Raw genomic sequence first — 15,551 nt, forward strand, 5'->3', positions numbered from 1 at the left:
TGGAAACAATGGTCTTACCCACTTTACTGTAGCCCTTGACCCTTTGTACCCTAATCAACTATGTAAAATTAAATATATATTTATATATATATAAATAAAAAAGTTTGAGGGAAGAAAATATTGTTATTGTGATACATAAGGATTGATTACATTACATACTTTTTTTTTTTGGAGATTTATTTTCTTTTTTCATTGAAAAGCCAGATATAGAGGGAGGTGATAACAGAGAGAAAGATCTGTCCGTTGGTTCACACCCCAAGTGGCCACAATGGCTGGAGCTGAGCTTCTTCAAGAGTTTCTTCTGAGCCTTCCAAGGAGTATGGGGTCCCAAGGCTTTGGGCTGTCCTCGACTGCTTTCCCAGACCACAAGTAGGGAGCTGGAAGGAAGGTGGAATAGCCAGGATTCAAACAGGTGCCCATATGGGATTGTGGCATGTGCAAAGTGTGGCTTTAGCCACTAGGCTAACATGCCAGGCCTAGATAACATTTTTAAACACATAGAGCAGTGTTTTACATATTTTTTTGCATGTGGATTCAAATATAAACAACAGAAGTGTAAAAAATAAATATGGACTAGGGCCAGCATGGTGGCATAGCTGGCTAACCCTGTGCCCTGTGGCACTGCCATCCCATATGGGTGCTACTGTAATCCAGCTCTGCTGAAGGTCTGAGAAAGCAGCAGAGAATGACCCAAGTCCTTGGACCCCTGTACCCTCATGGGAGACCCTGCTCCTGAGCACCTCAACTCTGGTCATTGCAGCCATTTGGGGAGTGAGCCAACAGATGGAAAGGGCCTGCAACTGTCTGTAATGCACTCTTTGAAAACAAACTGAGTGGGGCTCACATAGCAAGTCTAGGTAGTGTGTCTGCAAGGACTCGTCTGTATTATTCTCTGCAACTTGACACAAAAATGTCGTGATTTTGTTTTGCATTTCATTAATGAGTTTCTTTCCAACTGGACATTCACATAGGTGTATTTTGTTTTGCCAGTTACTGGAAGGAAAATGATGAGTTTCCCTGGAAGATTCTAAAGTCCTCCCAAGTGGAGGCACCTGCAGACAGGTGTGCATTCGGGTTCAAAGTCAGGGAGAGAACGGGTGAAGTGGGGAAGGCACGAAGATGGTGGTGACTTGCTGCAACTCCTTACCCTCTGCTTGGAAGGAAGGCTACTTGGCTGTGACGCAGGGGCAGGCAGGAGGGTCTGCAGAGATAAGCCTGGCAGAGGTTCCATGGGCTTTGCCACAGGGCACGAGGCCCTGGGTGGCCTTGCAAAGGGGTTGTCTGATATATTGGGCCAGAATCCTGGCTGGAGGTAGAAGCGCCTTTTGATGTGGCACCTGTGTCTTCGTCCCCACTGCTCCTGGAGGCCACCTTTCACAGAACGGCCTTCTGTCCCACCTGCAGGCTCACCTGACTCCAGACACTGTTAACTGATCAATGAGGCAAATGGCTTTAACGGGGCAGGGTGGGAGTGTTCAGTTGATAAAAGTTCATGTGGCCCCCTTGTCTGAGGCTTCTGAGAACTAGGATCTGGCAAATCTGTGAACATGAGCCCATCAGTCTTCTGGTGTTAAATCTGGAATTAAGATGAGGTAGGAAAAATCTATGCATATTGAATGCAAAATGCAATTGTCTGTCAGTACAGGAACTGAAGTATCTGCTGCAAATTATATTTAAGGCTCTATTGTCCCAGGCAGATTAGCTAATGCTTGATTTTTAAGTATAGGCTCCTAATGCTATTACTCCTGGTTAACTCTGCCTGGCAGGTAACCTTGTGGAACAAATGACTGCATTGCTTGAATAACATATTTGATCAAATAGGACAATTCCTTCAAAAATTGAGTTCTCTGTGGCAATTTGAGACCTGTAATCAGCAAATTAGATGATTACAGCAGGGATAAAAATAGTTCTCTAACAATGTCCAAGGTAGAAATGTGATTTGAATTTCAAAATGTTGAGCATGTAGAAGGCAAAAGCCTGGATAAATACGGCTAGACATTATCAGACTTGATTTCTCTCACCATCCCTGCCCTGGGCTACAGCCTGATTTTGCCCAAATAAGCTCCAGTTGTGCTTGTGTCTGAGGATAGAAGCGCATAGGTCACTTCACCCTAATCTTAAAAAGCCCCACAGCTTTCCTGTGTGGCACACACCTCAGCATTCTTTGTCCACCTAGTGGCTACGAAAGAACCACCACAAATCCATGTCCAAGTTCCCCCTAGGAAGATGGCACTGGACAACTTCAACAGCGGCCACCTAAGCCCCACTGGACAGAGATGACCCCAACTCTGGGAAGGTCTAGCAGGTCAACCCTGAGCTGGGGAAGGCTATGCAGATATGGTGTGTTTGCCTTCCACTCGGCCTTTGTGGCCGCTCAGTGGATCATCCCGTTTCCCCAGCCCTAACATCAAAGCAGGTGAGGCTCAGCAGCATTTCTGCCTCCTGTCCTTCCTGCAGACACTTCTGCCTCAAACCATGAGTCACCAAGCTGATGTAGCTCTCCCTCTCAGCCCCGTGTCTGTGCTGGTGTCACTTGCCTCCTCTGGTTTTTAGCTAATCAGCACAGTTGGCATGGGCATTCGGAGCCAGAGTGCAAGGCCACAAACTGGTTAGTAAGCACAGGAAGTTCCTCTGAAAGGGGTGACTTCACTTGTACTTAGTAGCAGCTCTTGGGCTTGCAACAGAACCATGGAAATTACTGGTGACTGCAGATTTCATTGATGCATCCAGTGACTGACTGCTGGCTATGGCAACACTGACATTTGAAATGTTTGATTTTTCAGAACCTGTAGCATTGCAACCACTACTGCTCAGGATGCTTTTACACAGCACTCAGTAGCACCCTGTACACAGTCATGGCTTGCAAAGCAATCCGAGTGGATACTTACTTCAGCTGGGATCAAATCAGTGTTGGCTCATGTTTGTCAGGTTCACAAATTTATAACAAAATTTGGAAATGTCCTTTGTGCCACATTTTTTTTGCATAGGAAACACCAAATGTAAGGTAACCACGTGGGAGAGGCCTAGCGGCCCGAGGTAACTACAGAACTCTAGAAGCCACGTCATTTCATTATATACCATTGCATGTAGATTTATAATGCATTTATTAGGAAAACAGTATCAAAATTTGCCAGAACTACATCAATGTCAAAAAGTAGGGACTCTTTCCAACTTCATACAAATATGCTACAGGTTTAAATGGCTCTTTTAGATAGATTTTTGCAAAGTGAGATAAAAAAGAACAAGTTAAAAGAAAGTGGTACTTGTCTCTCACCCACCCTCGCTTCAATACAATCCCCCAACACAATACCAGACCATGTGGAGAACAAAGGCAAGACGAGCCGTACACTTGAGGCGGACAGGGACTGCTGGCAAGGCACTTGGCGACTTCGTCAGTGGCCAGGGGGCAGACGGTACTGACAACATGGCCTTGAACTATGCACAACTTTACTTTGCATTTTCTTCTTAAATGCATAGTTTTAGGCTACTGTGTTAACATGTTCTCCAAAGGAAACTTAATCAATTCTTTAGGTTAAGAACGGGATAAGGTGAAGAGTATATTAAATAATATTAATCACAGATTTGTAGAGCTTTTAACCAGTCCTGAGAAAATTAAAGCCACAAGTCCTGTTAGATATGAAACTGACTTAGTACTCCTGCCCATGAGCCTGGTGTGGGCAGCCACCCGGGCAGCATGTGTGTGCAGAATGCCACACTGGTGCCTCACTTCCAGCTCAGCATTCTCAGAAGGCAGACAGGACCACACCCGACACTGCCCCCGCACCCTAAGTTTTCTTCTAAATGGATTTGCTTGAAAAACTTGATCTTCCAGAAGCACAAAGTCAAAAATACATAATTTGATACAGGTACACTTCAACGTTGAGGTCTAACTTAAGTTACCAAACATAGCTCATAAAACTAGCTGTCTCAAAGACAGTATTATCTTTATTAAAAAACGGATAGACATAGCAGCACTTACAAAACAAGTTCATAAAAGGCATTGTACGCTGTCAACTGATAGTGTGAAAGGTGCAAGCCCCGGCCGGCTGGCTGCAAGCCTGGCTGCAAGCCTGGCATCACCATGCTCACTCATGAACACCTGTTCCATTTACCAGGACGTACCCAGAACACCCAGGAGGAGAGCAACAGCAACAACGGTGCTGCTCAGCTTGAAGCCTTTGTCACGGTGTGAATAGTCAGTCAAACCAGGCAGCACCCTCCTTAGCAGCATCTGGAGCACTCACTGGTGTTCTGGAGGCGGCTGGTGTACTTGACCCACTCATTCAAATATCGAAGCATCCAATAAAAAACAAAAAATCACTTCTCCCTGTCCAATGTCATCCACAGAAGGACTTCTGTTGTGGAAGAGGTACACTCTTCCACTTAAATATCTGTAAAAGCGAATGCAGCAGACAGGGGAACTGGAAGTAGGCACCTCTATGCGACTCTTTGGTGGAGCAGGCTGGTGTGGTCACACGCTCTCCTGCTCGCTGCTCTGCTTCTTACCGCTCTGCGGTGGGGTAAGGACCCCAGTAGGGAGAGGAGAAATCCTATTTTGTTCGGACAATATGGCTTTCTTTGCTTGGGCTTTGTCCTGTGGATGAGAATCAAAGGGGAGACATGTCAGAGTGGAAGGGCCTGGCTTGCCATCACTCAGTGCTTTCTCTAAGAGGTGAATGAGTGAGACTGAAGGAGCAAAGAACACAGCCATCTACTGAGTGACTTGTTATTTCTCAAGGAATTAAGTTTGTCTTGGGCCCGGCGCGACAGCACAGTGGTTAAGGTCCTCGCCTTGAACACCCGGGATCCCATATAGGAGCCAGTTCTAATCCCGGCGGCCCCGCTTCCCATCCAGCTCCCTGCCTGTGGCCTGGGAAAACAGTCGAGGACGGCCCAAAGCTTTGGGACCCTGCACCCGTGTGGGAGACCTGGAAGAGTCTCCTGGCTTTGGATGGGCATAGCATCGGCCGTTGCGCTCACTTGGGGAGTGAATCATCGGACGGAAGATCTTCCTCTCTGTCTCTCCTCTCTGTATATCCACCTTTCCAATAAAAATAAAATAAATCTTTAAAATAAAAAAAGTTTGTCTAGGGTGTCTGGAGCCTGCCTGAAGGAGCATGCATAGGCTGCTGAGACGATGAACCAGCAGTTATCCAAGGAAGGGCACTGACCAGCAAATCCAAGCTGTTGATGTGGGTCTGGATGTTGTGTGCGTCTTCGGCATGGACCCCCTTGAAGTGCTTAAGTTTGGAACTTCCCGTCTCTCTTATGACCATGGCAAATGGAACCATCCACTTCACACACTTCTCTATGTCGCACCACTGATATCCTGCAAGGAAAACCAAAGTGTGGGTTCAAGCCAAGGCCAATGCTTCGCTCAGTTCAGCACACCCTGCTTGTGAAATCACTGGAAAATCAACGTACCTGAAACCTTGTGCATCAGTTCAGACGAGGAGAAATGATACAAGGCAGAAGCAGCCAGGATGCCATAAGAAAACTCTAGGCAGTCGACATCCAGGACACAGAGGTCCAAAAGCTGCAAGGAAGAGAAGGACACTGAGTCAGCTGGCCCACACACGCGGCTTCAGAGAGGTCCCCGCTCTGGCCACAGGTGGCCGCTCACCTCCGCAATCTGTATGAAGATCTGCTGGGGGTACTGCGGTAGCAGCACTTCATACACGTCATTCAGATATGCAACCTGCATGTACACATTCAGCCAGGATACAATGGTGAGAGGAGTTAAGTGCCACTTGAGGGCCTAAAAGGAACAGAGAAAGGAGACACAGGGTTCAATATGCAGCCATGTTTCGTGCCAAAACGTGTCCAGTGGGAGGAGGAAGCCTACAGTTGCACACAGAAGATATAACCTACCTTCATAATCACTAGTTCCATGGTAAGAATTTCATCCCCTGAACAAGCCCCGTCTGTAACATAGGCAAACTGGTGCAATTTAGGAGGATAGATTTCCTGGAAGAGAATAAACGCAAGACACCATTAGCAAAAACCAAAAACCAAATCTCTAAAGGGGTTTCCACTTCCAACGCACATCCAGAATTGTTCCCTGGTGCTGGAAGAGGGCTCGCTGTGGGATTAAGCTGGGAGTCACTCCAGTGCTACAAAATGTGGTTCCTGTGAAAGCTCTCTCCAGAGAGGCAGCTTGTATGCTGTACTGGTGGTGCTGACACCCCCACCTTTTCAGTACCTTGAACTACACAGCTGAAAGTTGGGACATATACTCAGATATAATCACACTATCTATTTACATTTTATTTTAGTGGCAAAGAAACAGAAAGGAAATGTTCTTCGTTGCTTTTCCAGTCCCCAAAACTGGGTCCCAGGAACCGTGCCCAGCACCGCTCTGTGGGTCCCAGGAACCGTGCCCAGCACCGCTCTGTGGGTCCCAGGAACCCTGCCCAGCACCGCTCTGTGGGTCTTGCCCACTTGCCTCCTGGAGTTCAGGGCAGCAGACCCTTGGAGTCAAGAACTGGAGCCTGGCAGCAAATCCAGGCACTCCAGTGTTGGGATGCAGGTGCCTCAACCAGCATCTGGATTGCTGGGCCAGATGTCTGACCAACCCCCTTTTCCCACAAAATTAGCCTCTGATAGTTCAAAGAATGTTTTAAAAAAAAAAAAAATAGTTGTGCTTAATGTAACGACGTCAACCTATGCATTCTATATGCTTACTATACTAATTTCTTCTCAGCTAGTTTCCAGGATTTTGTGCTTGTCTTAATTAGATACATTTAGATTATGTATTATAGCCTAGTCCATCTCTTCCCCAAATCTTTGTGATGTTCAAGAAATACATCATTATGGAAAAAATGCAACAAGTTATTTACCTCAAGTTTGGCAGCAATAAATAATGATGAAATCCCAATAAGCTGTAGAAGTGTTTTTACAATATTTTCTTGAGTGGCCATGTACCGATCAAAGAAATCTTGTGCCAAGTAAAATGTCTCCCTGTGAAGCTTGTAGACTTCACACACCTGAAAAATATTCAGTACATGTTTAGAACAATCAGTTGAAGAACCAAACAACCTAGGAACTTGTTTTGAGTTCTGGGCAGGACAGCATAACCAGTCACAAGAGAGCAGAGATACTCTGGCTTGTTGGAAAGGATGGATGCCTGGCTGTCCCCAAGCTCACACACATTGAACAACTGGGACTCAGATGGAAGACCCAGGGGTTCTGGGATCTGAGACACATTCATTACCAGGTGAAGGCAGCACTGAATTGTCACAGAACAAACAAAACTGCATGTTCTTAAAGAACACTGCCCTCCCTAATATCCCCATAGTGAGCCTTGCCATTAAGAATGGCTAATAGCTGCAATATGAATGTCCTTCAGGACAACCTGCCCAAATGCTGCAACCCTGAGCGGCTGAAGCTTTTTCAGACAGCATGAAGCAAATAACCCAGGTTTGGCTCTAATTTAGGATTTATCTCAGACTGCTTCAACTGAAAAGATTAAGACAATCCCTGCCTTGCCCACCTCACAATGATCTGGTAAGAGCACCATGGTAGGGCTGAAGGGAACAAAGAACTCTCAGACTTCAGCTCACCACCACAACATGGCAGACTGTGCACAAGCCATTGCATGGAAGTGCAAATCCAGAGAATATGTACACAGATGCCAGAGAAACAAAACTGCCAAACAGCGGCCTGCAGTGCTGTCAGACCTGCTAAAACACCTCTGAAAGCAAACTATGTCCCACGTGCTTGAGCTTGGATCCTGGATGGAGTTTGTGGTTCTTGGCTTCAGCCTAGTCCAGCCCTGTTCCACTGTGACCATCTGAGGCATGAACCAACAGATAGATGTTTCTCTGCCTCTTCCTTTGTCTGTCAATGATACATAATAAAGAATCACTCAAGACCATTTCTAAGGTCCAGGTGAGGCTATTTTAACTTCAAAAGTCTTTTATTTATTTAAAAGGCCAAGTGGCAGACAGAGAAGGAGAGAAGATGCAATGGTGGGGCAGGCCTAGCTAAAGCCAGGAGCCTGGAATGCCACCTGGGTCTCCCACGTGGAGGGCAAGGGCCCAGGTGCTTGGAGTGCCCGCTGCCTTCTCTGGCACCTTAGCAGGGAGCTGAACTGGAAGCAGAGTAGCCAGGACTGGAAGCAGAGCTCCGATACTGGATGGTGTCACAGCTGGCAGATTAATCTGCTGTCCCACAGCACCAGCTCCCAGTCGCACTCAGATCTTTATAAAACCATTCCTGCAAAGTATGATGGCATCAACTGCATTGTGACAAACCAAACTCGTCAGCCACAACATTTTTGTGAGAATCAGTTGAAATCCAAAGGATTCAAGCATACTATATCTAATGCCTCAAGGATTTAGAAAATGTTGCAGAGTCCTTGTGACAAGGGCTGTATGGTCTGAGGTGGACAACTGCAAGGCCTGCCAAGGAAATCAAGGGAGTACTGACATCCCATGGACCTTTGCACAAGCACAAATCAAGGATGACAATCTCCATACCATTTCTGTTCCACACAAACTGCAAGTCAAACACTGCTAGCAAACACCTAATGAGAAAACCCTGACTGCAGCTGAAGTGACCGGCCTACTGAAGGCACTTGGGTGGCAAGTGGCACCAGGGAGTCTGAATCTGGAACCAGCATAAACTGGGCACACGACTCTGGAAATAGTGGACTTCAAAGGGCATACAGCGCCGGGTCAGTTTTAGGCAATTAGACGCCCAACATCTGCATGTGTTCTGTACAATAAGCCACCTGAGCTGTCCTTCCCCGCTTAGGGCACACCATCTATAAGTCACTCACAGTTCATCCCAGTAACAGGTGCACTGCTGATAAAATTTCACTTTGTGTATTTAACAAATCTCTTGTTAATTTGTAATAACTTGTTCTTTTGATCAATTGTTGCAGAAGGACAAGCGTATGATCAATAAAACATGTAAACTTTTTTGTTAGGATATCATTCTGCAGCAAAAGGGAAATGCATTCCAAGAAGTCACAAATGAACAATGTAAGATCCGACTTTTCAAGATAAGCATGTTCATTTATTTCTACAACTTGATAGTATTATCAAAGAGCTGATACTCACATTCCAGTAGATACAGTCAAAAGCTATTTAATGACCAAAGCTCAAATATCAATATTTACAATTTATTGGAAAATATACCTTTGCAGCTATGTAAACTTTGATGGAAAAAAATTTAGACGCCAGCTTTAAAATGCCTAAGGCGCAAAGATACTTTAGAAATTCTTTTAAGGGGCCGGCATTGTGGTATATAGCATGTTAAGCTGTCTGCAGGCGTCCCCAAAGCAGGCTGCAGCTCCACTTCTGATTCAGCTCCCTGGTAATGCACCTGGGAGAGCGGTGAAGATGGCTGAAGAGCTTGGCCCCTGACGCCACAAGCAAGACCCAAACGGAGTTCCAGCTTTCTAACTTTGGCCTGGTCAGCCCCTGGCCTCTTAGACCATTTAGGGGAGTGACCCAGCGGGTGGGAGAGATCTCTGTCTTTCCTTATCTCTGTAACTGTGCCTTTGAAATAAACAATTCCCGCCACCGCCCCGGAAGTTACTTTAGGAAAGCAGACAAAAAAAAAAAAAATGACAGTTTCAAAGCTACAGAATGTCTTAATGGAATCCAACATACACAGTGCGATGCCCCCAGCAATGAGAAGATGCACCTCACCTCCATTAGCCAGTCCAGGAGAATGGCTCGCATCTTCGGCTGCAGAAGAGGGTGGCGCTGCAGAAAGTGCTGATCCCGGGAGTATTTCTTTTCCTTGTTTAGCATGATTTTCCAAACCTCCTCTCTATTTGCCCAGCTACCAAAAAACAAACGAAAAACAGAGCACACAGGCGTCAGTGTGCCTCCATACTAACGAGGACTGGGAACCTGTGCAGGAGACCCTGGAAGCCACGGGGCCCGCCCCAACACTCACTCCAGGACAGGCAGCGGTGAGGCTCTGGCGGGCGCCAGGCTGTATGGATCAAACGTGGTGTTTGCGTAGACCAGCTCGTCTTCCTCCTTGTCGGGTGTGGGGATCGAGGGGCAGGGGTTGGCATTGTTGTCCCACAGCTGTCAAGAGAAAGCAGAGTTGAGAACGTGTGATGTAAACCAGCTCTTTTTACATTACCTAGTACTTCAAGGAATATCTTCTCACAAGAGAATCACTGCCCTGCCTAAGCAGTCACGTAACAGCCACAGGCGTAACTTCAGGCTTTCGTTTAATTTCTGTCACTAGTTGGAGAGTCTGCGCAGTAAGCTCCCAGGAAAACGGGCAGGCAGTAGCATCTCAGCCTCTACATCATGATAAACTAAGGCACTTGCACAGCACAGTAGACGCAGGAGGGGTAAAACAAAATGCAAACAACTCTCTCATTACAAAAAGCACAAATTAATTAGTGGTTCAGCAGGTAGTGAAATGCTGTGGGATTACTTGATCAAACTTCAAGATATTTGGTTTTTGAGGGTTTTTTTTTTTTGCTTTGTTTGAAAAAAGAGACCAATCCTGTCTACTGGTTCACTCCCCAGTGCTCAAGATGGCCCAAGCAAGGAGCAGGAGCCTCAGGAGCCAGCCTGGAACCAAACGCAGGCACGCTGGTGGGGGCCTCTAACCCCAGGTCAGATGCCCGATCTCCCAAGTGGGTCTTCAGTACAGCTACACTACTAAAATGTCATTTACATGAGCATTCCACATTCACACACAATAAAGATCAAAAATGCAAACTGTCATTTTCTAGTATCTTCATTCTTAAAACAAACCTATCAAATGGCCCATCTTCCTCTGGTTATAAGCCTAGCCAAATACTTAAACAATGAGGATCTTTTGTTATCCTGAACTCAAAGCAAATCTACCTAATTAAAACCAAATCAAGCCACAGATCATGCTAACTCCATGGAGGCAGACCTCAGGGGCTCCGAAGGATCTGAGTTCTATCGCAGAGACCTGCAGAGAGCAGGATTCATACAACATTAACTGATCATGAAAGCCCAAACACTGCACTCCTCCAAAGGATTTCCAATTCCTCCTCACTCGAGTCAATTTTCAACATTTGGAAAATTAGCCATTCATATAGTATTTTCTTTTTAAAGCTACTGTTTGTCACCCCTCCCTACAGAGAATCCAAAGTTTTCATTGTGAAACTTAGGAAGGAGTGACTTTGCTGAAGATCCCAGGGAGTTAATCCCTTAGCACAGAGGATCTGTGAAGTAAGTCTGACAGCTGAGAGATGGTCACTGTTGGCTAGAGCAGACAGTGGGTTGAGGACCTGTGGATGAGGGCCCTTAAGGGGCCCCCGTGACTGTGCCTGTGGCAGCTGACCAGGAAGCCCAGAGTGAGAGGAGCAACGCTGGAGCCTGCCCTTTCCCCACCTGTGCCCCAGCACTGAGCATGCAAATTCTGCAGGGACTCCCTGCCACCAGCTGCGTGAGAAAAGCCACTGCCTTTCAGTTCTAGTGGACTGTGCTGGTAGCACTTCCTTGCTACACCTGGGCCAAGTTGCTCTTCTTTCAAGAATGAATCTGCGTCTTGAAGTACAGCTGGGTTCCACCACCAGTGGCACATCTCACCACTGGCTGAGAATAATTAAGATTATGGCCTCTAATTCTGATGTATGCCAAGTTTCACAGGGCCCTTTTATAAAATGATCAGATTCCACTTCAGATCAAACAATTGGGACTCATGTAACAAATGGCCGAACAGCCATGATAAGTAGAAACTGTCCCATAAACACATATCTTCAAGCTAACTTCCCAACAAAATGTGCAGAACCTTCACCATCCGTGTGGACAACGGGGACCCTGCCTTCTCTCGGAAATGGTGCGGCTATGTGTATTCCAGCTACCACCTCCCTGCCTTCCACGACACAGCCAGCCTTGGGCATGCTCAGGGCACCCTGCAGTACAGAGAAGCCAATGGTGATGGCTTTCCCTCACCCTCAGCTGCACGTTTCTCTTCAAAACACTCCTGGGGAAATAGCCTTGAATTTCACAAGGAGAGATTCATTTTATAACACCCATAAAATCAATCTGCTTCACTAAAAGTTTCTTTTAGGAGGAGAAAACAATAATTTGGGATGTACCATCTTGTTTCCTTTGCTACAATGAAATTTTTCTTCTAACAAGGAAATCAATCCCTTGTTCAAGTCACTGGGTCCTCCCCTTAAATGCCTAGCAGAGACTCAGGTGCAGTGATAACTGGCTATTGCAATGGTGTGGTCCTGCACTTCAAAGTCCCCAACCCCTGAGATCAGCTGCCACAGCCCCCAACTGCAGAGTGATGTGCTGGGCCATAGCCCCCAGGCCAAAGACAGTCCTGCTCGGCCTTTATCTGGGATAGTCAGAAGGCCCGGCCAGCTAGCCTGGCGATAGGCTCCTTCCCCGACTGCCACCATAACTGCAGTCTCCAGCCATTTCTGGAGGTAAAGAGATAAAGCAGGCCTTCTCTGCGCGGAATGTCTGATATTACAATGATATCACGCAGCATGCAGCATGCAGGAAATTTGGCAGTAACTCGGCTAAGGAGGGGCAAGATGAATGGAGTCATCCTTAAGGGTGTCGAGGCACACAGAGCGCTACCCAGGTTCCACCACTGAAGCGAGGGCAAGCCCAGGCAGCAGGCCGCTACCTGGGCTGGGGCAGCCTCAGGGGCCACAGAGGGAAGGAGCGTGTGTAACCTGACCTAGAGGGGACAGGTCACGCCCACACAGCACCAGTGGGGACTAGGGACAGTGTGGTCATTGGCACACACACGCAGGTCACCAGCCTTTGGGGGAGGTGGTAGCCCCAACTCTGCCACTGGGATCGGCCCCTCACCCAACCCAGTCTTGGCTTCGTCAAGGGCTAAAGAAAGGACCGCATTCCTCCAGGTCCACTCCAGTTCTTCCCAGGGCACACCTGTAACCTCAGAGAGGTCCAATGAGCCACATGGCCTGCCCTGGAATCCGGAGAGCACCTGCTCAGTCACTCTGTGTCCCACAGGGGCTGAGAGGCCCCGGGGCAGGCCCAGGCCCAAGGCCACCTACCTGACTGCCACACTGGCCTCTCACAGGCCTGTCGATCTCGGCAATTTCTTCATCTGGATCCTGCAAAAACTAACAGAACCACCACCAGCCCCAAGAGACAAAAACACAGAGAAGGGGGGGGAGAGGAAGGCTGATTAGATGTTGAGCACCCAAGGGACCCAACCTGTCCCCCAAACCCTTACCGGTAACTGTGAAACCCACCCATGTCTAGTACCCAGGTAAGACGGAGGGGGTCGAGCTCTCCTCAACCTGTGCCCTTTGTACTCACAACAGCCACATCTGCCTTCCTTTTCCTGGTGCGGAGGGTGAAGTCGGTGCCACCTTCGTCTTTCATGGTCTCCAGTTCCTTTGCATCCCTGCAGGCCAGGGTGGCACCAAGGCTGGGGTGAGTCTCCCCTCCCCCTCCCCCACCGCCGCACACCCTCCCCGTCCTGCAGCGGCCGGGCCACTCACCTCTCCTTCCTCTCCCTCGGCATGGCGTGGGGCTTCAGCTAGCACCTCGGGCCTGGGGGCATCAAGCAGGCAGTGGGGTGAGCACACCGGGGGCCACGGGACTAGAGCCCAAGGGCTGGCCCGGGGCACCCCTCCCCCTCCCGCGAGGGTGGTGGTGGTGACGGCGGCGGGAGCCTCCCGGGCCGGCCGGGAAAATGGCCGATGGGCCCGGGGTGGCCTGTCACCCGCCACGCCGTCCGCGGTCCGTGGTCCCGGGTCCGAGCCCGGGCGGGGGGAGGCCTCCGATGTCCCCAGAGACACCCCCCCCCAGCCGACCCATCACCTCCCTGGGGGCCCCGGCTGCCTCGGTCTCCCCTCAACACCTCCCCGTTCGTACCCCATCTCCAAGCCACCATGCCCGGGGCACCCCGCGCGGATGCCCCCCGGCACCCAGCGACCCGCCCCACCCCCACCCCCACCCCGGCCCAGCCCGGGCGCTCGAGAAGTCGCGCCGCGGCGCCGGTCCCAGCAGCCCGCAGCAGGGCGCTTACCCGGAGCCGTCTCCACGGCCGACAGCGGTGCACGAGCCGGGGCAGGAGACGGGAGACAGGAGATGGGCAGCGAGCGGAGAGTCGGCAGGCGGCGGCGGCGGGCCCTGCGCGCGGCGGTGGCGGGATCCGCGCCTGCCCCCTACACCGCGCTGGCTGCCGAGCCGGCTGCTCCTGCGCCCGGCTTAGAGCGGGACATTTAAAAATCCCTGCGCGCGGAACCGGCCCCGGCCCGCCCTCGCACCTCCCCGCCGCCGCCCCGCCCCGGCCCGCCTCCCGGCCCGCCCAGCCGCCGCCCTCTGCGCCGCCGGCCAGCAGGGCGCGCGGACGGCCGGAGGCGGGGACCGCGCGGGGCGGGCCCCCGGGACGGGGCCTGCGCGCCAGACGGGCAGGACGCGGGACGTGCTGGGCGGGGCCGGGGCCGCGGCGGGGCCTGCGCGGGGCGGGACGCGGGAGAGCCGGCCGGCGCGCGCCGAGGAGGGCGGGGCTGCGCCGGGCGCAACGCGGGAGAAGTGTGGCGCGAGCGCGGCCCGGGGCGGAGCGCAGGGCCCGGGGCGGAGCCGCGCGGCGCCCGAGCGGCAGCCGGCCGCGTGGCGGGCGCGGGAGGAATGTAAACACGGCGGCGCGCGGGGTTCGGGGCCCGGCGGGTCTGCCCAGGGCAGGTGCGTGAGAGCGTGCGGCCCCCGGCCCCCGCCGGCCTTGGACATGCCGCGCGCCGCGGCGTGCGCACCGTCCCGCCTGGCACGTCTTCCCCGCCCCTAAGACGCAGGGTTCTGGGACCTGCGTGTCAGGGCGGGGATGTCCCCAAGGTCACAGCGCCTAGGCCCTGGGCCTAGAACCTGGGCTCTCTGGAGCTGCGTCTGGGGTCCCCTGCGGTGCCTATGGCTCCCTCTCTCCGTGCGTTTGTTGATTCATTCGTTCCACTCATGTTCCAGCACCTTGTGTCCTGTGCCTTACCCCCCAGAGCCAGAGCATCAGAAGGCCTCTTTGACCAGGGGCTCCGTTGCACCCGTCTGTTTGCCGTCAACCTCAGGCTTTCAAGCAGCTTGTTACGAATTGGACCTCAGGCCCATGGGGTCTTGCTCCCGCACGCTCTCCTGTCCCTTCTCACCTCAGGGCCCTGGAATTCGTCCTGGGGGAGTCCTCTGTGCTACTGCCCTGCTAAGTTGCCTTGCAGCACCTGCTGCCCTGGGTCTCTCCTGGCTTGTTTCTTTGACACCCCCCGCCCCCCTTGTCAGTCTCACCCTGCTGGAGCCCTCAGCTCCTGGCCTGGTGCCTGGAGGAATTTGTGAATGAATGGCTGGTGAGAGAGACAAGTATGGACCAGTTGTTGCTCAAGCTTAGCTTCTGTACTCAGCTTGGAACAGGTCTTTGGAATGTGTCCTCAATCTGGTCTTCCCCAGTGACCCACTTGCCTTCAGAGTCTGGTGACGGCCCAGGTGCTCAGGGTGTCCTAAGCAGGCAAGAAGCCAAACTTCTTCACCCCAATCCTGTGCCCACTAGAAATAGCAAAAATCCAAGTATCGTCACAGTGTTCTCAAAATGGCAGCCGCATGCCTTGTTCTAGCAGTCCT

At 50.7% G+C, this 15,551-nt stretch overlaps 1 protein-coding gene across 1 annotated transcript; it reads right to left on the minus strand.

Moving 5' to 3' along the window:
• Window positions 1-3,106: 3,106 nt before the first annotated feature.
• On the minus strand, window positions 3,107-14,069 carry CCNE1 (cyclin E1). Its single transcript, XM_040976496.1, has 12 exons — window positions 13,981-14,069; window positions 13,451-13,502; window positions 13,266-13,353; window positions 12,998-13,066; window positions 9,913-10,049; window positions 9,660-9,795; window positions 6,840-6,986; window positions 5,872-5,967; window positions 5,624-5,758; window positions 5,425-5,536; window positions 5,172-5,329; window positions 3,107-4,594 (listed from the first exon to the last, which is right to left on the minus strand). Exons 2-12 carry the CDS (start codon window positions 13,471-13,473, stop codon window positions 4,472-4,474), a joined length of 1,224 nt encoding a protein of 407 aa, XP_040832430.1. The 5' UTR covers window positions 13,474-13,502; window positions 13,981-14,069; the 3' UTR covers window positions 3,107-4,471.
• Between the last annotated feature and the right edge of the window lie 1,482 nt (window positions 14,070-15,551).

Source organism: Ochotona curzoniae, unplaced genomic scaffold, assembly GCF_017591425.1.
Source record: "Ochotona curzoniae isolate NIBS_2020 unplaced genomic scaffold, NIBS_Ocur_1.0 contig_2699, whole genome shotgun sequence".
Lineage (NCBI taxonomy): Eukaryota > Metazoa > Chordata > Mammalia > Lagomorpha > Ochotonidae > Ochotona > Ochotona curzoniae.

Bases quoted from the DNA above. Each gene is read 5' to 3' on its own strand.
- CCNE1 (XM_040976496.1), bottom strand. From the start codon at position 13,473: ATGCCGAGGGAGAGGAAGGAGAG. The intron at 13,354-13,450 runs GTGAGTGGCCCG...CCTGGCCTGCAG, and splicing joins CCGAGGGAGAGGAAGGAGAG to GGATGCAAAGGAACTGGAGA. The intron at 6,987-9,659 runs GTGAGGTGCATC...AATATTTTTCAG, and splicing joins TCCTGGACTGGCTAATGGAG to GTGTGTGAAGTCTACAAGCT.